The 25,909-nt window shown below is 43.4% G+C and overlaps 1 protein-coding gene across 4 annotated transcripts in view; it reads right to left on the bottom strand.

Annotated features, from left to right (window-relative positions):
* Positions 1–25,909, bottom strand: part of CRTAC1 (cartilage acidic protein 1) — a 661,264-nt gene that overhangs the window by 87,613 nt on the left and 547,742 nt on the right. For all 4 annotated transcript variants that reach the window (XM_056531343.1, XM_056531341.1, XM_056531342.1 and 1 more), the window contains exon 8: positions 17,411–17,547. In XM_056531343.1, the coding sequence (XP_056387318.1) occupies positions 17,411–17,547 (137 nt within the window). The remainder of the gene's footprint in view (positions 1–17,410; positions 17,548–25,909) is intronic.

Genomic DNA, 25,909 nt, shown 5'->3' on the forward strand with positions numbered 1-25,909 from the left:
CACAGAAACTGTTCAGACAAAAACAATGTCTGAACAGGACCCAAGGCAGAAAATACAGATAAAGGGACACTACAGGCACCTTCTGTAAATGGATATATCTTGTTGACCCTGGTGGGTCTTTCTGTAGTCTGGAAGAGTTGAGTAGGGAAATTGTAAAAAAAAGTCAATTCCAAAGCTTAATAGAACCAGCAGTTTGCCAGTTTTTTCCCTAAAGATGCCACTATGTGTGGTGAAACATGTTGGAGGACATTTTGATTAAATGTTATATATAGCAAGGACATCAGTTTTCAAACACTTATGTACATATCTGCAGGCATGTATAGTGAATCATTGAATTAAGCTCATATTGTTAGGTCGTAGATAAAAAAAAATTAAACACTCTTACTTTTAATATATTACAGAAGCTTTATTTGTTAGGTGTATGGAAAATGTAGGGTATCTAGTTACGTAATGGTAGTCAGTAAATAGTATAATAAATTGTTCAGGGCAAAATTATTCACAAAGTTTCACTATAACTACTGAGAAAAACATTTCTCTTATGTATACGTATTTGTAGAATATTTTTTTAGATTCAGTATTGAGGGATCAGCTGCATTATGTTATCAGCCGATGCCACATTACACTAATGGTGTACCACCTGCCAGCAATAAAATGAGATACAAAGTGTTTCCATAGCATTGTAATGCTACAGATCAAAGCAATGGAAGAAATGTTATGGAGATGACAGCAGGCTGCATACATGGTTAGACCACTGGTGAACCTAGATAAAAATAACAAATTATATTACATGTTTTTTAGGCTATATGAACCTAGACATGACCGCCAGTTAGAGATGCTGCGTGGTATCTAATATGGATTATTAATGCAATGTAAATGCTTTATTGTTTTACATCTACCATTACATATATAAGTGAGGAGCGAGCAGGGGCAGCACAAGAGAAGATCCAGCAGAGAATATTTCATCTGCAATAATTACCAAATGCCATATTCTATTACAAGTTTTGCAGAGAACACAGGAGGTACATTTTCTCTTGATCTCTTTACTTTTCAGCTGACAGATGGCTAAATGAGATGGGAACCTATTGAAAAGTGGAGCTTAGGCCCTGTTCACACTACAATTCAGCAGTATGTAAGAGGTATCCATTGGTATCCCATCGAAAAAGAAATGGCAACATATACTATAGCATACTGCATCGGGTCCTATTCCTTTTAATTGTCCTAGTGGAGTTGCCTAGTGCTACAGTTCAAGCAGCTTCATGCTATAAGTTTATTTGATGAGACTCAATAGTGTTGTCTGCAACTGCTCTCACTCCTAACTTTCTAATAAGACTGTCATTTCTCAGAGTAGAGTGTAAGCTCTTAAGGGCAGGGTCCTCTCTCCTGTAGTATGTAAGCTCTTATGGGCAGGGGTCTCTCTCCTGTAGATTGTAAGCTCTTATGGGCAGGGTCCTCTCTCCTGTAGAGTGTAAGCTCTTATGGGCAGGGTCCTCTCTCCTGTAGAGTATAAGCTCTTATGGGCAGGGTCCTCTCTCCTGTAAAGTGTAAGCTCTTATGGACAGGGTCCTCTCTCCTGTAGAGTGTCAGCTCTTATGGGCAGCGTCCTCTCTCTTGTAGAGTGTAAGCTCTTATGGGCAGGGACCTCTCTCCTGTAGAGTGTAAACTCTTATGGACAGAGACCTCTCTCCTGTAGTGTGTAAGCTCTTATGGACAGGGTCCTCTCTCCTGTAGAGTGTAAGATCTTATGGGCAGGGACCTCTCTCCTGTAGAGTGTAAGCTCTTATGGGCAGGGTCCTCTCTCCTGTAGAGTGCAAGATTTTATGGGCAGGGACCTCTCTCCTGTAGAGTGTAAGCTCTTACGGGCAGGGCCCTCTCTCCTGCATAGTGTAAGATCTTATGGACAGGGACCTCTCTCATGTAGAGTGTAAGCTCTTATAGACAGGGCTCTCCTGTAGAGTGTAAGCTCTTATGGGCAGCGTCCTCTCTCTTGTAGAGTGTAAGCTCTTATGGACAGGGATCTCTCTCTTGTAGGGTTAAAGCTCTTGTGGGCAGGGTCCTCTCTCCTATACAGTGTAATATCTTTTTTTGTCTCATAGTTTGTTCATTTGTTTTGATCACTTGTCATTTTACTTGTATAGAATATATTAGTGCTAGGCAATTCAATTAACTATATAACACATTTTGTAATAAATACATAACAAGGCTTATGAGAAATCTTGATTTGGATAGATTTTAGTAAATTACATATACACCATTCTCAATTCAATCTAGAGTTGGACAGGAATGGAGATTGAGTAGAAGATTCACATTGGAAGGCACCAAGTGTCATTTTCTTATTTTGTTCCAAGTTATTCGTTTTCATCTAGGACATGACTTGTCAATTAATAAAGCAGACACACAAGGACACTGGGTGGAAATATATTGGGTTACATTAAGAAAAATGGGTTTGAATTTGCCTTTATTGCACAAAAATGACTTCTTAAATTTAATTTCAGGAATGAAACCGACTATTTGTATCAATCTGGAGTTAATTGTGTGAATTCTAGAACTGAGAGAGAAATCTACCATCATCTTTTGAATGTAGTGACCTTAAAAGTAAATGGCTGCATACACAAAAGCAGAAAGTGTGGCTACTGTAGGGTCTAAGAGAAAGGGAAAAACCAATCCAATTTAGTTCTGTTCTCTTTACTACTAGGTGAGGAGAACCTTTGCAGGACTTACCTGCTGAGAAACTAAATTAGCGAACAGGAATAGAGCAGAAGAGAAGATAGTAGGCGGGGGGCAGTGGGGACTATGGCCCCAGGCCCACTTACATGGTAGGGCCCACAGTGTGCAAGAAGGGTGGGTTACATGGTAAAAACTGCCTCTTTGTGCTCCTTTCAACCACATGTGTGACAGCAGGATTTAGTTGAATACTATGGCATACCAAGGAGCCATCAACTCCCTGCCCCGCCATAAACTCTTGTAGGCCTGCTGCCTACAAGACTTGACAAGACTTGGGGCACATAACTGTATGGAGGCACATTAACTGTGTAGGAGCACAAGGAATGTTAAGAGGCGGAAAAAAGGAATTTAAGGGGGCACCCTTCATTCAAACAAGACAATAATAGGGCGCTATTCCTGTAAGGAGGTCAATAAGAGTGCATTATTACTGTGAGGAGGGCACTGTTACTTTGTGTGGAACACAAAGGCAGGCACCATCATTGTGTGAAGATATATTACTATCAGAGGCACTGTTTATTTTGTGCTTTTTTTTGGGGGGGGGGGGCATAATTTAGGATATGAGAGCAGCATGATAGTAGTGATAAAGGGGAAGAAGGATGGCAAGTTTGTGTATATGTTGTGGGGGGTAGGGAAAGTATGTCTGGATGGCAAACTCTGCATAAACAAGTCTCCATGGTGGTCTAGGCTAGATGTTGAAGAGAAGGGAAAGTGAATGACTCTATGTTGAAAAGACGTCGCTTGTAGTCATTTGATCTACTGTAAGTGCACTGTAATCACTGATATGGCCTGCAGAGCACCAGTTTGTAACATATTGGGTTCACCTCTACAGTTGTAAACATGCATTACCCAGGTTAGGAGCCCACTCAGGTCTCAGATATGTTTTAAACCCCCACAATGAATATGATCCTTACAGCAAAGAGAGAGAGAAAGCAATTAGTAATCTATTGGCATTCGTTAGGTTAATTTACTGTAATAATTTGTATATTTATTTCTTATATCATCCAGGGCTGATCACCATTTGTGTCTAAGGTTTTTTTTTTTGCCTTGTTCTGGATCAATGGCTTTAATAATAGGGATCCCATAGGACTAGAGTAAAAATTGTAATAGATGTATAATTCTAGTAAATATATAAAAATAGGATGAGAGTATTGATATGGTAAAGTTATTAATAATTATTACAAATGAATCATTTATTATAATTTTAACTTTGTTTTGTCTCCTTTCTTTTCTTGTAATGAAGAAAAACATTAAATATGCCATTGTTCACATACTGCAGTTTTCAAACTATAAGGTGCACTTTTTAGAAATATAAAGTCCCTGTGTCTTATAGTTTACAGTCAGGGTGACCCAGTAATACTAACAGAAATTGTGTATATGGCACAGTTCAAAAAGTTATTTTGGAAGTAATTTAACTGTTTTATGTGCATCAATTGCTCTCAGGACTTATAGTATTATGTTGCAGGGGGAGGGAAGGATGGCAAAGAATATCAAGCAGCCAGAGAAGACAAAAGGGCCAAAGGAGCAGGGCTGCCATCAGGGGGATACAGCCAGTAGACCAGTAAGGTCTGACTTGACTGAGACTGAATATACCCCGTTTGTAGCTTACCAGGCTTTGACTTGGACCTGGGGGGTTGCAGACTTGTGAATCCGTGGCTGCTTGACAGACTTTGGACTCCAGACACACACCTAGGACTTGACCTCACTGTAGTTCAGCAAAGACTCCAAGAGAAGAGAGAGAGCTAACTATGGGGGAGACTAGGAGGAGTCCCATAGGTCACCCTTTGGTCACATGGTCACTAGTACCTCACTGGGTTACAGTCACATGACAAAGGTATAACACATTTTATATGCAATACACTATATAACAGGCACTTAGGAATATACATAGGGTACAGGTGCAGGGGAGGCCTGGGGGTCCCTGTATGGAGGCTGCCTTACAGGACAGCAAGGGTACAGGGGTGCAACTCCTATACTAGGCCACCGCACATTGTTTGGAAAACTCTGCACTATATAATTCACACACACTGCATTTAACACACCCAACACACACACACACAAATTTTTCCTTTTTTTATTTATTTTTTTATAAAATAATAAAAAATCCAAACATGTGGTACCACTGCATGTGTAAATGTCTAAACTATTACAATATAATGTTATTTAACCCATAATTGTTAAAAAAAAAAAATACCAAAGCCCATGGTAACCAATCAGATTGCTCCTTTTATTTAAAAAAAAAGGCCTCTGAAAAATTAATGAAGCAATCTATTTGTTGCTGTAGGCAACTGCACCACTTTCCCTCTGCACAGGATTTGATAAATCTCCCCCATTATCTATGAATTTCATGTGTGTTGTGGCATCTGTGCTTACTGCTTATGTCTCATATACAGGTTTTTAATTTTGTTGGTGTTAACATGAGCTTTTAGTGGTACGTGGACCCTTATTTTTTTTGGTGTAGATCTACCACATAGTAGTAAGCCCCTCTACTGCCTTATATAATGTTAGACCCCCTTTACTGCTGCCATTAATTTTTTATGGGGAAAGTAAGGGACCAAATGCTATATGGGGACATATTCAGAGGGTACAGTGTCTAGCAGTGTTATATTCAGAGGTTACAGTGTCTAGCAGTGTTATATTCAGAAGGTAAAGTGTGTAGCAGTGGTATATTCAGAGGTTACAGTGTCTAGCAGTGTTATATTCAGAGGGTACAGTGTGTAGCAGTGTTATATTCAGAGGGTACAGTGTGTAGCAGTGTTATATTCAGAGGGTACAGTGTGTAGCAGTGTTATATTCAGAGGTTACAGTGTCTAGCAGTGTTATATTCAGAGGGTAAAGTGTGTAGCAGTGGTATATTCAGAGGTTACAGTGTCTAGCAGTGTTATATTCAGAGGGTACAGTGTGTAGCAGTGTTATATTCAGAGGGTACAGTGTGTAGCAGTGTTATATTCAGAGGGTACAGTGTGTAGCAGTGTTATATTCAGAGGTTACAGTGTGTAGCAGTGTTATATTCAGAGGTTACAGTGTCTAGCAGTGTTATATTCAGAGGGTAAAGTGTGTAGCAGTGGTATATTCAGAGGGTACAGTTTGTGGCAGGGTTATATTCAGAGGGTACAGTTTGTGGCAGGGTTATATTCAGAGGGTGCAGTGTGTAGCAGGGTTATATTCAGGAGTACAGTGTGTTACAGAGTTTTAATAATTATTGTCTTCATATATAGGATGAGGATCTACTGACAAAGTGAGAAAAGTCAACAATTTATTGGCATCAAACTCTGCAGAGGTAAAAGACAGCTGTCTAGGGGGCATCTGTAGTGGTCGTGAAAGGGGAGGGGGGTCAGGGCAATTTTTTTGCATTGCAACCCTGTGGTTTTCAGCTACGCCCCTGCCTGCTTATGTATGTCTGCTGCCGCCGCTTACTGATTTAAAGTGGGCAGCAGTGGCTGCCGGACGCTCCCCTAACGTCACTCTGCTGTACAGGAGGACATCACCAGTCATTGCAGTGCAGGGGAGCTGGCTGAGCCCTAGCACCTGAGCCTGCCAGCCAGGTTAGTATCAGTAAGGTGGCAGGGGGGATCAGAGGTGGAGAAATGAAGTGGCAGGGGGTCGGGGGGGGGGGATAAAGTGTCAGGAGAGGAAATAAGGTGATACAGGGGGGAACAGGGGGGGAAGCACAGGGGGTTGATCTTAGGAGGGGGGGGGATAAAAGTGCACAAAGGAGTAGCAGCCTGATTCATAATGCTGATACTGGCATCATGTTGTGCGTCGTAGGACGTGCAATTGGCTTTATGGTGAGGGGTGTCCAAGGGGCCGAGGTCTTAAGCTGTTTAAGGGGCTCTAAAATTTCTATTGGCAGTCCTGCAAAGGAGCCATGCATATCAGGCAGGGTCATTTACAGGAAACATATCCAGGTAGTGTGTTGGTTTTGGAAATTTTCTTTTATATATCTACTTCCCTAGAAGAACCCTTTTGACTGGTTAGTAAAAATGGGAGATGCAAATACTGCCTTAAGCATGCCTACAGTCCTCTACTATCTCCAGTTTTTTGTTTCCTATTGTTCACATGCTGCTTTAAAGCAAACTATCATTCACAGCACATGACAAAAGGCTTCATAATTACCGTATATACTCGAGTATAAGCAGAGTTTTTCATTACAATTTTTCGTGCTGAAAATGACCCCCACGGCTCATACTCGAGTGAAAAAAAATAAAAAATACCGTTGGGGGTTGGCCGGGCCATCCATCTTCGCTGCAGGGACCATCCGAATAGTGACGCTGCATTGACGCCGCCACACACAGGGATGTCCGTGTGCAGCAGACGTCCGTGACATCAGGGGCGTCCCTGCGCACGGACGTCCCAGCACGGCGGCTTCTATGCAGCGTCACTAGTCTGGGGCTGGTCCCAAGCGGAGAAGAGGGCCTCCCGGTGAAGATGGACTGCCCAGACCGGCTCACCCTCCCCACCGGAATGCGAACGGTCCCTGCAGCTACTAAGCAGCAGGACCGAGAGAACTGGGGAGGTGAGTAGACAACGAGGGGGACCTATATGATGATGGAAGGGGCGGTCTGGATGATGAGAGGGGTATATAAACTGGGAGTAATGATGACAGGGGGGTTTGACAGGGGTCTGGATGATGACGGGGGGGGGGTTGACAGGGGATGATGATGACAGGGGGGGTCTGGATGATGACAGGGGGGATGATGCATTTTCCCCTCTAGGCTTATACTCAAAATAAGTTTTCTCAGGTTTTGGGGGTGAAAGTAGGGGCCTCGGCTTATATTTGGGTCAGCTAATACTCGAGTATATGCGGTATGTATATATGATAAAATGTAAAAAAAAAATTGTCAAATCAAAATATAAAAAGGATATAAAAAAAAAACTGTTCCAGTTTGTACCAAAAATAAATATAGGCGATACATTCTCCTTCAAATTTAGAAAGTCATCCAGCCTAAGTAATAACTTCAAATCCTTCTACAAATGTATTGCACATCCATATCAGACAGGGGGTCTTCAATTAATAGATAGATATTATAACTCGACAAGGGCCTGAAAAGGCAAAGAGCCACCGGCAAATGGTAACAAATAATACACCATGGTGACATCATTCATCTCTCCCTATGTTCCCAAATGCTGCTGCTAAACATTTTTGTAGTGGAATAAGTACAAAGGAAGAAACCTATTGGGCACGTTTTGCTTTCCGACCACATTTGACTATTTCTGAGCAAACTAGTGCTGTCATCCTCCCAGAAACCTTTTTACAAAAGCTATGAATTTTTTTCATCTTATTTTCTTTTCATCTCTGCCACAGGTTTCCCATCTAAGCTGCCATGGAAATCAAGCATTAGTTCCTCCTCATTTCACACAAATGAACAGCCTGAAGGGGACTTAATCTTAACTGTACTAAGCGTTCCAAGGTTGGAAGTTGCAAGAGACCTCGATTTTTAATTGTTTGGCAGGAGGAGGCTGCATCTTGCAACTCGGGTTGGGGTTCTTTTCGAATGGCTCTGCACAAAAAAAAAAGTACTGAGCCTGTTTGCCTTCAGCTCATTTTTGATTCCATTCTAAACGAACAGAATTTTTTTTAAATGTAATTTATAATAAAATGAATACATTATTTATGTTTTTTTTTATTTTTTTTTTATTTCCACTTACATTTTTAACCATTGTTCTAAAATTTCTAGATAAAAGGGGTAGTCCAGTGGTGAAAAACGTATCCCCTATCCTAAAGATAGGGGATAAGTTTCAGATCGTGGGGGGTCCGACTGCTGGGGCCCCCCACGATCTCTCTGCACGGGGCCCCGGCTCGCTGGCCAGATAGCACGTGTTCACCACCACACGAAGCGGAGGCCGAAACGTCCCCTCAATACAACGCTATGGCAGAGCCGGAGATTGCCAAAGGCAGCGCTCCGGCTCTGCCATAAAGTTGTATTGAGGGGGCGTGTCAGCCGCTGCTTTGTGCGGTGGTCAACACGCCCCCTTCCTGCGGGCTGTCGGGGCCCTGTACAGGAGATCTCGGGGGGCCCGAGTGGTCGGACCCCGGACAATCTGAAACGTATCCCCTATCCTTAGGATAAGGGATAAGTTTTTCACCACTGGATATCTCCTTTAATCTCATACTGTATATACAGGTCTAAGTAGGGAAAATAAAGCCCAATAACATTTCATATAAGACATTAAGCAGTAGCTAAACTTAAAGGGGTACTTTAAGTTAGACTCACATTTGATGAATTGTTTGATAGGAATGGGTTTCGATTCAAGAATCTCTGTTGTGGAAGTCTTAACGGCATATTCACACACAACACACCTGAATAAACCGCATTTAAAAAATCCTTTCAATTTTAGCCATGAGGTGCGGAAGCACTTCCACAATAGAGGTTCCTGACTCGAAACCCATTCCTATCGAACAATTCATCAATTGTGAGTCTACTCATGTAGTTTACAAAATTCAGTGTAAAAGCTGCAATATTTCTTATATCGGTAGCACTAAAAGATTATTAAAGAAGAGGATTCATGAACACTTGGGAGGAGTCAACAGCACTTCATATATAAACGCATCCAATATCTCTGAACATTTTAAAAAATGTTCATGGAGGCGACACTTCAGATTTCTTGTTTTCGGGCATTGAAATTGTGAATCTACCGGACAGGGGAGGTGATTGTTTGAAAATTTTACACAACAGGGAGGTTTTCTGGATCTTTTCCTTACGTACTTTTCAACCGTATGGTCTGAATTTAAGGTCAGATGTTATTCTACATTGTTGAATTTTTTTGCAATTTGAGGTAAATTCAATGAATATTACTATATTCAATATGTACTTCTGTGTTACCCCTTTAAGACCAAACAACTTGGTGTCTTGTAAGATTTATTTTGACGCTTCATTCCTTACGTTTAAGATATTCTTTTCAAATTAACAGACGTTCGGGTGTAGGATGCATCCAAGTTAAGACAGAAGTGCCATTCTAACTAAACTAAACTCTAACTAAATTTATTTAAAAAAATGTTCTTGAGGTCGGACTCCCCCTTTTAGGTTCTTCTTAGTGTCGATTTGGATTTTACCTTTTTTTCCGCATGTTATTATCGTGATTAGGCCTGACGATCTCGCTCCTGCTGCCCCTGAATTGGGCTAATTTTTGCTTATTAAAAAAAAAATTTGAATAGGAAAAAAAATTATGAAGATGACAGTATGTCAGCACTATGTGGCACTATTATGTGGGCAAGGGGGCTCAATATTTAGTACTGTTGTCTCCAGGAGAAACATTTTTTGTGATATTTTAATGTTCTCCTTGTGTTTGGTTAGAATTCTAAAGTCAGCACCTTTATAGCTTTAAAAGGGGTTATCCCAAGATTAAAATTTTATCCTTGTCGACAGAATGGGGGGCAGCTAGCTGATCAGTAAAGGTCTGAGCACTACAGACCCCCACCAATCTCAAGAACGGAGGTCAATTGTTTATAAGGAGCACTGTTTATGGGACAGTCAAGGTGACTGTTCAACAGTGTTTAGAAGTCCCATAGAGCAGTGGTCTCCAACCTAGTCCTCGAAGTCCACCAACATTCCAGGTTTTTTCAGTAACTTATTGAAATAGAACTGGCAAAATTCAAAATCCTGGCCTGTCGGGTGCCTTGATGACTTGGTTGGGGACAACTGCCTTAGGGAATGACTGGAGTGGTGTTAAACGTGCATTGCAGCTCCGCACTGGAGACAACTGATCTCAATTATCTTGATTTATGGGGTCCCAGCATTTTGCCCCCCACAGATCAGCTAGTTATTCTCTATTCAGTGAATTGGGGATAACTTTTAATCTTAGGATAGCCCCTTTAATGGTCTATTCACACGTACAATATTCTGCACAGATTTGATGCACAGGATTTTCTGCTGCAGATTTCAATGTCAACTGAATGACTGAATACAGCTTCAAATCCTGCGCATCAAATCTGCACAGAATACTCTGCATGTGAATAGACCCTAAAGGGGTATTCCAGCGATGCCTGATTATAGGGGTCCCGTCACTGGGACCTCCACGATCAGACATCTCATTCCCTATTCTTTGGATAGGGGATAAGGTGTATAAGGTGGGAAGACCCCTTTAAGTCCCAGAAGTGACACGGGTTAAAAGGAAAGTTTGGTAGTGGTAAAATCTCTACAAGAAGGGATTCCAAAAACCTATTCTTAGCCAGAAAAAAATTAAAGACACGTGCCATTAGTCTTCAATGCATTCCCACGCCAGCTTCAGTGTCTCCCATTAATCTCAATCGATAGAGAAGCCACATGCTTGTTCTACTCGCCAGATAGAAAAGAAGTTTTGACAAACATGTTCAAAATAGTTTACTTTCACTTTTATGTTCACTTTTATCACCCTCTCCAAAAGTTCATATAAGTAAAAAAAAGGAGTTTTCCTTTTTTCATTCCAATGTAAGTGGCCCAGACAATGAGCCTTATCTGAGATGATTATGGCACCGTGGGGTAAAGATGTGCTTTATAATTGTATACTTTTATTTAGGTGTGACCTTTAGCAGGTACTGATATAGTGCAGAAAATCCGAAGTAAAGTACACCCTCATCATTTTTATACAGCCGTCACACCCCTCCCATGAAATTGCATCGAGGGGGCGTGAAGTGATGAGGGGGCGGGGCTATGATGTCATGAGCTCCCGATGACGGCTCCAGCGTTCGGAACAGTTTGTTCCAAACACTGAGCAGTGGAGTACCCCTTTAAGCAGGCCATTAGCCATCTACCAACAGAGTTGTTGTGTCAGAACAGCAGAAGCCCAAATTTGTGGAAGACAGGCACAGAAATAGAACGTTCCATGCTCTTTAAAAGAAAAGAAAAAAAGAAGGGCTAATAATAAGTATGGTACATGTAATTCACATTCTGAAAACAAATAACTTTTTCTGCTGTCAGACAACCCCTTTAATCTGTTCTTTTTGTTACCACTGAAAATACCTGGAGCAGCTCAAATTATTTTCTCTAGTGCCAGCCAGGAGGTAATGGCAGCCCCAGCCAAGACAATTTTTTTGTGATTGTTTTCAGGGGGTAAAGCAATTCAAAAAAGATGACCATTTATGCAGCAGACAAACAATATTTTGAGCACTGTTCCTGTATTCGGTTTTCACAGAGCATCTTTGTTCTTCTATACACATAAACCTAAGTCAATGCATTGTGCGCTTTACAAAAAGAAACACTGATGTAGTTAATATTTGTTTGGCCGTGTTCACCTAAAAAAAATGACTGATCCAGCATATTTTTTCTACCATGCGTCGGCCTATCAGATCCTATGGTCTAAGGCTGGGTCCACACTACGTTTTGTCCCATACGGGAGCGCATACGGCAGGGGGGAGCTAAAAGCTCGCGCTCCCGTATGTGACCGTATGCGCTCCCGTATGTCATTCATTTCAGTGAGCCGACCGGAGTGAAACGTTCGGTCCGGTCGGCTCATTTTTGCGCCGTATGCGCTTTTACAACCGGACCTAAAACTGTGGTCAACCACGGTTTTAGGTCCGGTTGTAAAAGCGCATACGGCGCAAAAATGAGCCGACCGGACCAAACGTTTCACTCCGGCCGGCTCATTGAAATGAATGACATACGGGAGCGCATACGGTCACATACGGGAGCGCGAGCTTTTAGCTCCCCCCTGCCGTATGCGCTCCCGTTTGGGACAAAACGTAGTGTGGACCCAGCCTAATTCTAGGCATATTCCTTAAAGGGGTACTCCCATGGAAAACTTTTTTTTTTTTTTAAATCAACTGGTGCCAGAAAGTTAAACAGATTTTTAATTACGTCCATTAAAAAATCTTAATCCTTCCAATACATTTTATGGGCTGTATGTTACAGAGGAAATGCTTTTCTTTTTGAATTTCTCTGATGTCACGACCACAGTGCTCTCTGCTGACCTCTGCTGTCCATTTTAGGAACTGTCCAGAGCAGCATATGTTTGCAATTGGGATTTTCTCCTGCTCTGGACAGTTCCAAAAATGGACAGCAGAGGTCAGCAGAGAGCACTGTGGTTGTGACATCAGAGAAATCCAAAAAGAAAAGCATTTCCTCTGTAGTATATACAGCACCTAAAAAGTACTGGAAGGATTAAGATTTATTTAATAGAAGTAATTGACAAATCTGTTTATCTTTCTGGCACCAGTTGATCTAAAAGAAAAAAGTTTTCCACAGGAGTACCTTTTTAAATACATGAACTTTTTGATATTCTGTTTAGGAATAGCCAGTGGGGTGGCACCAGGTGGCCCTATAGATCGCAGACTTTTGTAACTTCAACCTGATTCGGCATCGTGAGCTACCAGCAGGCGAGTGCGCTACCAGAGGGTCTTTCAATTCATGGTACATGTCCTTGGTAACCTTATCCTCCTTATCCTTTCTACTCTTTACTCTTACTATTACCTTTATTACCATTTTAGTTACCTGTCAGATTCTTGCATATATATATATATATATATATATATATATATATATTGTTGCATTATTGTTATTCTTGGAGTACCGCTTCTACCTTATCTTTCATATTACGTTGGGAGTTGGTCTGTTCCCAAAGCTGAGCACCCAGATGGATCTGGAATCCTGAACACAGTGCTTCTCCTTGATTCTTCAGCTATATATATATATATATATATATATATATATATATATATATATATATATTGTGTCTAACTTGACTATATTTATGTGTAATGCATCTGGCGCCTGTTTGAGTATCTACTTTTAATCCATTGGTTCCATTGCTTTAGCGAAGGACTATCTTGACTTGAGACTGTTACGCCTAGCGCTCCGGGTCCCCGCTCCTCCCCGGAGCGCGTACGGCGTCTCTCTCTCCGCAGCGCCCCGGTCGGTCCCGCTGACCGGGAGCGCTGCACTGTCATGGCCGTCGGGGATGCGATTCGCACAGCGGGACGCGCCCGCTCGCGAATCGCATCCCAGGTCACTTACCCGTTCCCGTCCCCTGCTGTCATGTGCTGGCGCGCGCGGCTCCGCTCTCTAGGGCGCGCGCGCGCCGGCTCCCTGAGACTTAAAGGGCCAGTGCACCAATGATTGGTGCCTGGCCCAATTAGCTTAATTGGCTTCCATCTGCTCCCTGCCTTTATCTGACCTCCTCCCATGCACTTCCTTGCCGGATCTTGTTGCCTTGTGCCAGTGAAAGCGTTTTGTGTGTCCAAAGCCTGTGTACCAGTACTACTGCTATCCACCCTGACTACGAACCTTGCCGCCTGCCCCCGACCTTCTGCTACGTCCGACCTTGCTTCTGTCTACTCCCTTGTACCGCGCCTATCTTCAGCAGCCAGAGAGGTTGAGCCGTTGCTAGTGGATACGACCTGGTCACTACCGCCGCAGCAAGTCCATCCCGCTTTGCGGCGGGCTCTGGTGAAAAGCAGTAGTGACTTAGAACCGGTCCACTAGCACGGTCCACGCCAATCCCTCTCTGGCACAGAGGATCCACCTCCTGCCAGCCGGCATCGTGACAGTAGATCCGGCCATGGATCCCGCTGAAGTTCCTCTGCCTGTTGTCGCCGACCTCCCCACACTGGTCGCCCAGCAAGCCCGACAGATTGCCCAACAAGATCACCAGCTGTCGTACTTGACCACCATGACTCAGCAACTCCAGTCGCAGCTACAGCAGATTCAGTCTCAGCTACAGCAGCAGCAACCATCTCCTCCGCCAGCTCCTGCACCTCTTCCGCAGCGAGTGGCCACTCCTAGCCTCCGCCTGTCCTTGCCGGACAAATTTAATGGGGACTCTAAGTTTTGCCGTGGCTTTCTTTCGCAATGTTCCCTGCATTTGGAGATGATGTCGGATCAGTTTCCTACTGAAAGGTCTAAGGTGGCTTTCGTAGTCAGCCTTCTGTCTGGAAAAGCCCTGTCATGGGCCACACCGCTCTGGGACCGCAATGACCCCGTCACTGCCTCTGTACACTCCTTCTTCTCGGAAATTCGAAGTGTCTTTGAGGAACCTGCCCGAGCCTCTTCTGCTGAGACTGCCCTGCTGAACCTGGTCCAGGGTAATTCTTCCGTTGGCGAGTACGCCATACAATTCCGTACTCTTTCTTCTGAACTTTCCTGGAATAATGAGGCCCTCTGCGCGACCTTTAAAAAAGGCCTATCCAGCAACATTAAAGATGTTCTGGCCGCACGAGATACTCCTACCAACCTGCATGAACTCATTCATCTAGCCACTCGCATTGACATGCGTTTTTCTGAGAGGCATCAAGAGCTCCGCCAGGAAAAAGACTTAGATCTCTGGACACCTCTCCCACAGTCTCCACTGCAATCTGCGCCTAGGCCTCCCGCCGAGGAAGCCATGCAAGTGGATCGGTCTCGCCTGACCCTGGAAGAGAGGAATCGCCGTAAGGAAGAGAATCTTTGTCTGTACTGTGCCAGTACCGAACATTTTTTGGTGGATTGCCCTATCCGTCCTCCACGCCTGGGAAACGTACGCACGCACCCAGCTCACGTGGGTGTGGCGTCTCTTGGCTCTAAGTCTGCTTCTCCACGTCTCACGGTGCCTGTACGGATTTCTTCTTCAGCCAGCTCTTCCCTCTCAGCCGTGGCCTGCCTGGACTCTGGTGCCTCTGGGAATTTTATTCGGGAGTCCTTGGTGAATAAATTCCGCATCCCGGTGACCCGTCTTGTCAAGCCACTCCACATTTCCGCGGTCAACGGAGCCAGGTTGGATTGCACCGTGCGTTTCCGCACGAAGCCCCTCCTAATGTGCATCGGACCTCATCATGAGAAAATTGAGTTTTTGGTCCTCCCCAATTGCACTTCTGAAGTTCTCCTTGGACTACCCTGGCTTCTACACCATTCCCCAACCCTGGATTGGTCCACAGGGGAGATCAAGAGCTGGGGTACCTCTTGCTTCAAGGACTGCCTTAAACCGGTTACCAGTACTCCCTGCCGTGACCCTGTGGTTCCTCCTGTATCCGGTCTCCCTAAGGTCGTTATGGACTCTGCCCGCCTTAAGAAGTGCCTCTCCCCCCCTCCCAGTCCAGTCAGGCATGCCTCGGTGCCTCCTCATGGCCCTCGTCCTGGTGTCACACTGCCCCGTGCCAGGCCTCGCCCTCTGCCCTCCCTCCCCATTCCCACTCCTGCTGTACTGCCTGCCGTTGAGGAATCCCTCCATCCTTTCCCGGTGTCCTCATCCCAGGGGAGGCAGTTACCGGACAAAGAGAAGGGGAGACCTAAGGGGGGGGGTACTGTTACGCCTAGCGCTCCGGGTCCCCGCTCCTCCCCGGAGCGCGTACGGCGTCTCTCTCTCCGCAGCGCCCCGGTCGGTCCCGCTGACCGGGAGCGCTGCACTGTCATGGCCGTCGGGGATGCGATTCGCACAGCGGGACGCGCCCGCTCGCGAATCGCATCCCAGGTCACTTACCCGTTCCCGTCCCCTGCTGTCATGTGCTGGCGCGCGCGGCTCCGCTCTCTAGGGCGCGCGCGCGCCGGCTCCCTGAGACTTAAAGGGCCAGTGCACCAATGATTGGTGCCTGGCCCAATTAGCTTAATTGGCTTCCATCTGCTCCCTGCCTTTATCTGACCTCCTCCCATGCACTTCCTTGCCGGATCTTGTTGCCTTGTGCCAGTGAAAGCGTTTTGTGTGTCCAAAGCCTGTGTACCAGTACTACTGCTATCCACCCTGACTACGAACCTTGCCGCCTGCCCCCGACCTTCTGCTACGTCCGACCTTGCTTCTGTCTACTCCCTTGTACCGCGCCTATCTTCAGCAGCCAGAGAGGTTGAGCCGTTGCTAGTGGATACGGCCTGGTCACTACCGCCGCAGCAAGTCCATCCCGCTTTGCGGCGGGCTCTGGTGAAAACCAGTAGTGACTTAGAACCGGTCCACTAGCACGGTCCACGCCAATCCCTCTCTGGCACAGAGGATCCACCTCCTGCCAGCCGGCATCGTGACAGAGACTTTTGTAACTGATATATCAATTACTTATAATATTCAGTTTATGATTATATTGAGTATTTATCTATCAACCTCATATCTTTCTCATCATCCCATAGCACCCATATGATCATGTAGTGTAGTGCCATTTGGGCAGACGATGGGAGTCTCCTCGTTCTGTCAAGCTCCTTAGATGTTGCAATTGACTGTAGCATAAAAGGGATTAAACAGCAGGATCCCAACTATCATTCACAAATCATGTGCTTGTACTGGAATTATTATATACCATATATATATATATATATATATATATATATATATATATATATATATATAAATCTTAATCCTTCCAGAACTTATAAGCTGCTGTATACTACAGAGAACTTTCAGTTGTTCTTTTCTGTCTGACCACAGTGCTCTCTGCTGACACCTCTGTCTGTGTCAGGAACTGTCCGGAGCAGGAGAGGTTTGCTATGGGGATTTGCTCCTACTCTGGACAGTTCCTGACATGGACAGAGATGTCAGCAGAGAGCACTGTGGTCAGACAGAAAATAACAACTCAACCTCCTCTGTAGTATACAGCAGCTGATAAGTACTGGAAGGATTAAGATTTTTTAATAGAAGTAATTTACAAATCGGTATAACTTTCTTGAGCCAGGTTCACATTTGGTAAACACATACATAATGTAAATATTCAGATCCACTCGATTACATAGACAGCCTATCAGTGAGCCTTGTAAAGAAGACATCCTAAGACTGTACTGGCATAATGTGTGCTTGTCCTTTCAGATTTTAACTCAGTCTGTAACTTTACCTGAACATACGGTTCGCCGAGGAGCCCCTGTAGGCAATATTATTAAAAAAGACTTCCAGCTCCTGATCATTATCGAAGTCAGCGGCAATGACGGTGCGGATTGGAGAAGGCATCGAGAACTTCTGAGTAGCAATATCCTGTTTGAAGATAGAAGAGAGATATAAGGGCTTGCAATTATCTCCTATTAAAAGCACCATCTACAGCATAATAACTCAGATGTTACTCCAGGAGACCTGAAGGTAATCGAGAGGATCTTCAAATAAAAAAAATCAGAAACAAAAGACGGCGTATACACCGACATGACACCTGCGAACATCTTATCCATCACATAGAAAGCAGGTCAATGTGCCTCCAGTCATCTCTAATCCCTACTATGAAGAATGACGAAACTGCTGTTTGATGTCTCTTCATTCAATTAAATTACAAATTAATAATAAAAAATAAAAAAAGTACTTGCAGAATTTTTATTTTTTTATGGTTTTGTTTGATTATTTTGCCTTTGACAGCGTAATGGTTTAACTGTCCATCAAAATGACAGCACTTAATATTAATACTATAAAAAAACAAAACTGCACCTAACTCACCTGTAATAATACGAAATAAAGATGATTTAAAAAAATAAAAATAAAGTAAATGACCGGAGTAAGTGTATTTGTCAAGCATCGCATAGAAAACCCTGTGTACAAACAATACAAACGCTTTTACAGTCATGCATCATCAAATATACAGCCTAATTTACTAAACAAATTTAAAAAAATTAATTTTTCACAGACTTTTGTGTGACTCAGTTTTGTCGATGTCGATGAAAATAGATATAGATTTGGTCATCCACTTTATAGACCATTGCTTCCCAACCAGTGTGCCTTCAGCTGTTGCAAAACTACTACTCCCAGAATTGTGGATTTGTCAATTGTCAGATACACAAAAACAATAAAAAATAAAAATAAAATCTTCTATGTGTTACTCACTAGGTAATGTATATTCTTTACATGTCTTTTTATGTGTCTAGCTTCTGTAATTGGCTCACAAATCCCTGTTCTGCCGCTCATTAATTCTGACATCCACTGCTCAGGAAGAGGCATGTCGAGGCAAGCACTGACCCCGCCCTCACTCACCATGCATTCACTTCCTCCCTGAGTCTGCTGTGCTGTGCTGGGTCTCTTCTTCCAATCACTGCAGGCTGCTCTGTAACCCCCTACTCTCTGTTTTCATGCTGCAGTCTGATAGGACAGGAGTAAGCACAGAGAAGTACTAGTCCCACCCTCACTTACTGGACTTTGTCCCAGCCTGAGCTTAAGCTGGGACAAACATATTGCTGCAGCCAGACAGGATTATGTTCTGGATAGTATGGGGACCCCTAGTGGTCTTTTTTTAAGCCATGATTTCTATTAAAAGGAGATGAAAATTTGTATAAAGTATATTAGAAAGTTTAATGTTTTCTCCAAGGTGTACAACATATAAAAAGTTTTTGATTCTGACAGTGTCAGGTTAAAAAGGGGACCTGTCATCACTTTAATGCTAAAGAACAAAAAATACCCCACTGGGCAAAGTAAGGGGCCCTTTACATAACAACTCCAAACGCCAGGGCTGTAGCCCCAGGCAAAAATACCCCTTATGAAATGTCCCCTAAAAAGTGACTTTTATTGATGTGTTTTATTATTTAAGCACTCCCAACAAAAAATTCAGAAGGGCATGACTACTATATTTTAGCATTGATCAGTGATAGAGGGTCTCACAGTGTACTGCAGCGCTGTGAATCAGTACCAATACTAAACGGAGATCTCTCCATTATACAGTTACCAGATATTTACCCTATCACTGAGCAGACTTTTAACATCTTTTGTTGGGAGTGTTTAATTTTAAAGCACATCAATAAAAGTTACTTTTTAAGGGAAGTATAATAAGAGGTACTTTTTACCCCGGACTACAGCCCTGGGGTTTGGGGCTGTCATCACTTTTAACTGCCAAAACCACCGAAACTTTAAAGGGGTACTCCGCTGCTCAGCGCTTGGAACAAACCGTTCCGAACGCTGGAGCCGGCAGCTCGTGATGTCATAGCCCCTCCTCCTCATAATGTCACACCCAGTCCCCTCAATGCAAGTCTATGGGAGGGGGCGTCACACCCCCTCCCATAGACTTGCATTGAGGGGACGGGGCGTGATATCATGAGGGGGCGGGGCTATGACGTTACAAGCTCCCGATGCCGACTCCAGCGTTCGGAACAGTTTGCTCAAAACGCTGAGCAGCGCAGTACCCCTTTAAAAGCTTACAAACTCACTTGGATTCCATCTTTCTCTCCATCCCAGCATGGCCCTAATACATATATAATATTGGCATGCTTCTTAAATGGATACTCCTGTGGAAAACTTTTTTTTTTTTTAAATCAACTGGTGCCAGAAAGTTAAACAGATTTGTATATCACTTCTATTAAAAAATCTTAATCCTTCCAGTACTTTTTAGGGGCTGTATACTAAAGAGAAATCCAAAAAAGAAATGCATTTCCTCTGATGTTCACATGACCACAGTGCTCTCTGCTGACCTCTGCTGTCCATTTTAGGAACTGTCCAGAACAGTATATGGGGATTTTCTCCTGCTCTGGACAGTTCCTAAAATGGACAGCAGAGGTGAGCAGAGAGCATTGTGGTCATGACATCAGAGGAAATATTTTGGATTTCTCTTTAGTATACAGCCCCTAAAAAGTACTGAAAGGATTAAGCATTTTTAATAGAAGTTATTTACAAATCTGTTTAACTTTCTGGCACCAGTTGATTAAAAAAAAAAAAAAAGTTTCCCACGGGAGTACCCCTTAAAGGTCAATGCTGCCATCCAGAGGTCTAAAAAAAACTCCAGGATGCTTGCACTTGTTAAGAAACGCTGCATGAATATTTAAGCAGCACACAGCCCTGTGTAAAATGAAAGCGATGACCATAATAATATAAATAATGACCCAGATGTTCCTGACAGCATATTGCCTTGTCCTCATCCACTTGAAGAAGACAGATTTCCCACCTGCGTACTGTACATCACCAGAAATAATAGAATGATTTGCAATTTAATTTGAAGGGAGCCGATTCATATCAATAAAAGGGAGATTTTTTTGTGTATTCTGTTTGCTGTAGGATGATTACATTTTCGGGAAAGTCATCTTAGATGCTGCCATTCCCCTCCTCTTCCCTTACCTAAAATACTGCGGTTCCACTGGGACCACATTGTACATTCTAATGACATTTGGCTGGCTGGAGATTGCAAATGCCTTGGTAGATATGTATTATGATTTCAATTCCGTGTGGAGCCCTCATTGTAAAAAAAGCAGAAAGTGACAACACATATGCTCAATAGCAAAACGCAGTAATATGCACTGAATTATTTGCTTTAAACATCCATGAAAAGGCTACATAATGTGAGAGAGTGACAGGAATGGTGGTCGGTGATCGCTATATTTCCCCAAGGTACCTGTCACATGTATCTACCAGGATTCAGGAAACACATATCTCATCAAGGCAAAGCTGGGTGAGATATGGGAAATCCAGGAAAGTGTTAAAGGAGTATTCCCGGATTTTTCTTAATTTGACTATGCTACAGGGGCTGTAAAGTTAGTGGAGCTCATTATATAGTGTCTGTACCTGTGTTTGATGATGGTCTCGCAAATCTTATGTGAACTTTGCCCCAATATTTATTTTTAACAGCATACAAAATGAGTGTTGTCTCAGGTTTTCCTAGGTTGCAGTGCGGCCAAGACATTACATCACTAGTCAGGTGATGAAAGGGAGCCTGTCTGCTTGAATGGGTGGAGCGACCGCTGGGTGGGAAGGAGATCCTTCTGCAAGGAATTGCAGTTTTGCAACAGCTGGAGGAACCCTGGTAAGAAAAACTGGTCATTTGCATGCAAGGCAGCTCATTTGTGCTTCAATCAGTGGGGTGGCTGATGTGTAGAAGGGAGAAAAGTTAACTCACACTTACAAATAAGGAATCATGGGACTTGTAGTTAGAGGGACCAAACTCCAACAGGAAATAGACATTTCACAAAAAGATAGCCACAGCATTATGGTAATCTCACAGTACAGTCATTTAGCACGGATCCTTCCTAAGCATGTCCATTACTGTCTGACAGGTAAGTACTAAGACCACCTTATGGTGGATAAACCCTTTTAATTCTCTGACAAAACTTAGCTAGTTAGAGACTTTTGCTAAGTCTTACTTTTTGGCCTGTTTTTTATGGAATGACTGGCAGGGTTGACAGTGGGGCAATTATTCACAAATGGAAGAAACACACAATATCTATCAATCTCCCTAGATTGGGGGCTCCATACAAGATCTCACCTTGTGGCGTTTCAGTGATCATGAGAATAGTGAGGAATCAGCCCATAACTACATGGGAGGATCTAGTCAATGATCTCAAGGCAGCTGAGATCATAGTCACAAGGAAACAATTAGTAACACACTATGCTGCGAAGGACTGAAATCCTGCAGCGCCCACAACGTCCCCCTGCTCAAAAAAACACCTGCATAGGCCCATCGAAGATTACCAATGAACATCTGAATCACTCAGATTCATTTCCTTTAAGAGAGTGCTCCTAATCTCAGCTTGTTTTCTGTATAAAAGATACCGGGGAGCCAGAAATCTTGCTGATTGAAAGAGTAAAATACAAATCAATTCATAACTTATTTGACATAAGTGTTTCTGGATTTTCTTTTGTTCTTATTCTGTCTCTCACTGTTTAAATAAAACGACCATTAACATTGTAGACCGATCATTCATTTGTCAGTCTGTAAACTTACAAAATCAGCAGGGGATGTTTATTTTTTTTCCTTCACTGTAGCTATGTTTTCTTTTCCTGGATAACCTCTTCTATCTACTGGTATGATTTTGAAGTGTGGGTGGAAACCAATACAATAAAAATGTTGCCCCATTTGGTTCCAAACCGAAGACCCCCCAACCACAGCTAGCAGGCCATCCGATTCTAACTACAGTCAACACGTTTTCTCCAATGACTATGAATGTACAGAGTATAAAAAAGATTCATCTGGAAGATTCCAGATAAAGGTCCATACAAAAGAACCGTGTCTGAATTTGACCCGCACACCTTCTACGGTTTTCATCCTTTAGCTATCGTTTGAAAGGAACAAATAGCCATGATGTTGTACAAGGAAAGTATCAAGTGGGCCTTTATCAGAACAAATCTCGCTTGGAGGAAGATTATAAGACGTTACAAGCTGAAAAAGTCAGCGGAAAATGTCTTTCTGAGATTACGCTATTCACTGGTTTGACAATTATCAAGCAGCTGAACAAAGACCATTAATAAGTTGTGGCTGGGCTTGCGCCGGTGCTGTGTTTTTGGCTTCTTTCTTACAGATAGCTTTTTTAAGGCATATTTAATTAACTGTTGTCGCTCTACTTTGTAATTACCTTTTCCCAGGGTGGTTAACAACCCATGTGAAGGTTAAACACAAAGTGGGGGAATTTGGTGAGGACGGCCATTATTTCACATCTCATCAGCTTTTCAATGTCTTTGATTTAAAGGATTCCGCTCAGCTTCAACCCTGGAAGTCAGTGGCGGCTTCAAAAACAAAATATCAGAGGCAGTGTCTGTGATCAGGATGGAGCCTGGGCAGCAGGTCTGCTCGGGGAACATCTGAACTTTGGAGTTTTGAATATGACAACTAAATCAAAGAAAAGTTGTGACGATCGCTTTGGATTAAAAGAGTTGAAGTACAGATGTATGGTGAAGCGGGCAGAATTATGTATGGAAATGTAGTTAAAGAAGATCTATCACCTGACAATGCTCTCCTATATAAGGGCAGCATGTGAGAGCTACAGGTCCGTACTCCTATTAGCCAAAATGGCACTAAACATTTAACATGATTTGGCTAATAGGAGCTATACAGTGAATAGCCGAATAGTTATCAGCAGTAGCGTCACTAGCATAGGGCATTTGAAGAGCAAGCCCTGTATTTTTTGCCACTTTCAGCTACATCAGCTGAATTAAATGGTGGCTATCAGTTGCATGCTCTGCCATTCACACTGATAGGCTGCAGGAGTTTCAGTCCTGCAGCCTATGAGTTGTCAAAATGGGAGCCAGGCAGCAGCCAGCGTGATGATGTAAAACTGTCTGGGGAAGTTCTTACAGAGTCTTCTACGCTGCTAAGTCAGCAGAGGGAAAGCCCAATCCTGGGAGAGAGTGGGTAGATGAGTATTGTTTTTTTTTCTACAACAATAAAGGGGACACTGTTAGGGGCACAGGAGAAATTAATACAGAGAGGGGAAGCACGATGAGGGGAAGAGGGGGGAATTATTACAGAGAGAGGGGAACAGGGGGCATTATTAGTGAGACGGGGACACAGTAAGGGGCACAAAGGTCATTTTAGTCAGAAAGAGGCACAGTAAAGAGCACAGTGAGGGGCATTATTATAGAGAGAGGGGGACAGGGGGTATTATTACCAAGAGGGGGGCATTACATTTACCTTGGAGCTCCTAGCTCTGATCATTTTAGATCCTATCAAGGCCCCTGGTTATCGGTCCTCTGTATTCATGAGGGTAGTGCTACACACATTGCTTTTCAATCACCTGTTTGAGGGGCAGCCCAATAAAATACATTTTTGTGCCATTTAGATTACCAGGAGTGGTCATCTGCAGCTGCCCTTAGAAAACACATGCAAAATAAAGTGTGGAAAATCTATAGAAATACACATCAAAATCCAGGTGTATTTTTTTTAAATTCTCCAAGTTACTACCCATATATTAGTAGGAAGTTAGAGCAGCTTTAGAAGTATGTTTCTTTTTCTTACTTAGATATTCATATTTTGAAATCATATTGGTTGTCTACTTGCCACCCCATTAACTGAGTTCAGACTTTGGTGATCAGTTTCTTAGATATGAACTCAGTAGCAACATGTATCCCATAGATCTTTGATATGATCATGCACATGAGCCCAAACTGATGCCTTTTAGATGTTCTTTGTCCCCCTGTGCCACTTTATTTCCCCTGTGCCAAATCATCCCCCTTTACCCATTGTGTCACATCACTTTTGCCCTTCCCACCTCCCCCTGTTGTTCTGCGCACCTGGACAGCAGGCTCAGGGGTTCTCAGCGGGTTTGATTTTCTCCTGACCTCCTCTGGGCTACACTCACTGAGAGGCTGTGAGCAGTGCAGAGAATAGGATGCCAGGAGAACTTAAAAAACTGCTGAGAGCCCCTGAGCCTGCTGGCCAGGTAAGAAGAACAACAGGGGGAGGGAAGGGGAAAAGTGATGTGGCACAAGGGGTAAGAGGGGGAGTGATTTGGCACAGGGAGAAGGGAGAATAAAGTGGCACAGGGGGATAAGGGGGGAATAAAGTGAGGAATTAAATGTTTCATAGGAAATTATATTCTGGAGTGATTACAGTACAATTCCCGGTCATTTAGAAAGTTTTTGAGCCTTTTTTCCCAATAGGGGGCATCTCTCAATTGTGGCTGATTAATAGGGAGGAGCTGATTTAGCTAGGTCAGGAAGCATAGTCTGTGTGCAAGCTGTGAGGGAGAGGCACAGGGTCTTTCAGGAGACACACAACAGGGGCAGCGAGTGTGGACTGTGATGTGGTGACATGAGTGGAGGATTCCTTCTCAAGAAGAGGAGACAATTGGACGGGCCAGCTGAGGAGTACATAAGAAACTGCAAAGTGTGAACAGTAAGTAAGGTTGCAGGAACATATATTTTAAGTGTCAGGGATCAGCCCACCAGTTGGCAGACAGCAACTGTATTGTATAGTTAGTGGCTAGACGGCCTAGGATTTTGTTTGGTTCCTGTGTTTTGTTTTATTTTGTATATCCTATGGAGATGACATCAGGGGTCGGAAAACAGGGACATCATCGGAGCGCTGGACCATAAAAGAGGCAGGATAAAACTTGATGGTGCAGGTAGTTGATGGTGCTCGGACCTGTCACCCATAATGAGGTGGTGCACCATCACATTATGAGTGTCAGGTCCGAGCATTCCCAGATGAACAGTTTCCTGGAAAGTGGATTGGTCCTCGTGGGCCAGTTGAATGGCCCCCAAGGTCTCCCGATCTGACCCGCTTAGACTTTTATCTTTGGGGTTATCTGAAGGCAATTGTCTATGCTGTGAAGATACGAGATGTGCAGCACCTGAAACTACGGATACTGGAAGCCTGTGCTAGCATTTCTCCTGCGGTGTTGCTATCAGTGTGTGAAGAGTGGGAGAAGATGGTTGAATTGACAATCCAACACAATGGGCAGCACATTGAACACATTTTATAAGTGGTGAGAAACTTGTAAATAACTCGTGAAAGAATAAAGTTACATTAAAACCAAGCACGTCATTGTTTTTCTTGTGAAATTCCCAATAAGTTTGATGTGTCACATGACCCTTTCCCTATTGAAAAAACTAAAGTTGGATTCAAAATGGCCGACTTCAAAATGGCCGCCATGGTCACCACCCATCTTGAAAAGTTTCCCCCCTCACATATACGCATGTGCCACAAACAGAAAGTTAATATCACCAA

The sequence above is a fragment of the Hyla sarda genome, chromosome 7, assembly GCF_029499605.1.
Source record: "Hyla sarda isolate aHylSar1 chromosome 7, aHylSar1.hap1, whole genome shotgun sequence".
NCBI lineage: Eukaryota > Metazoa > Chordata > Amphibia > Anura > Hylidae > Hyla > Hyla sarda.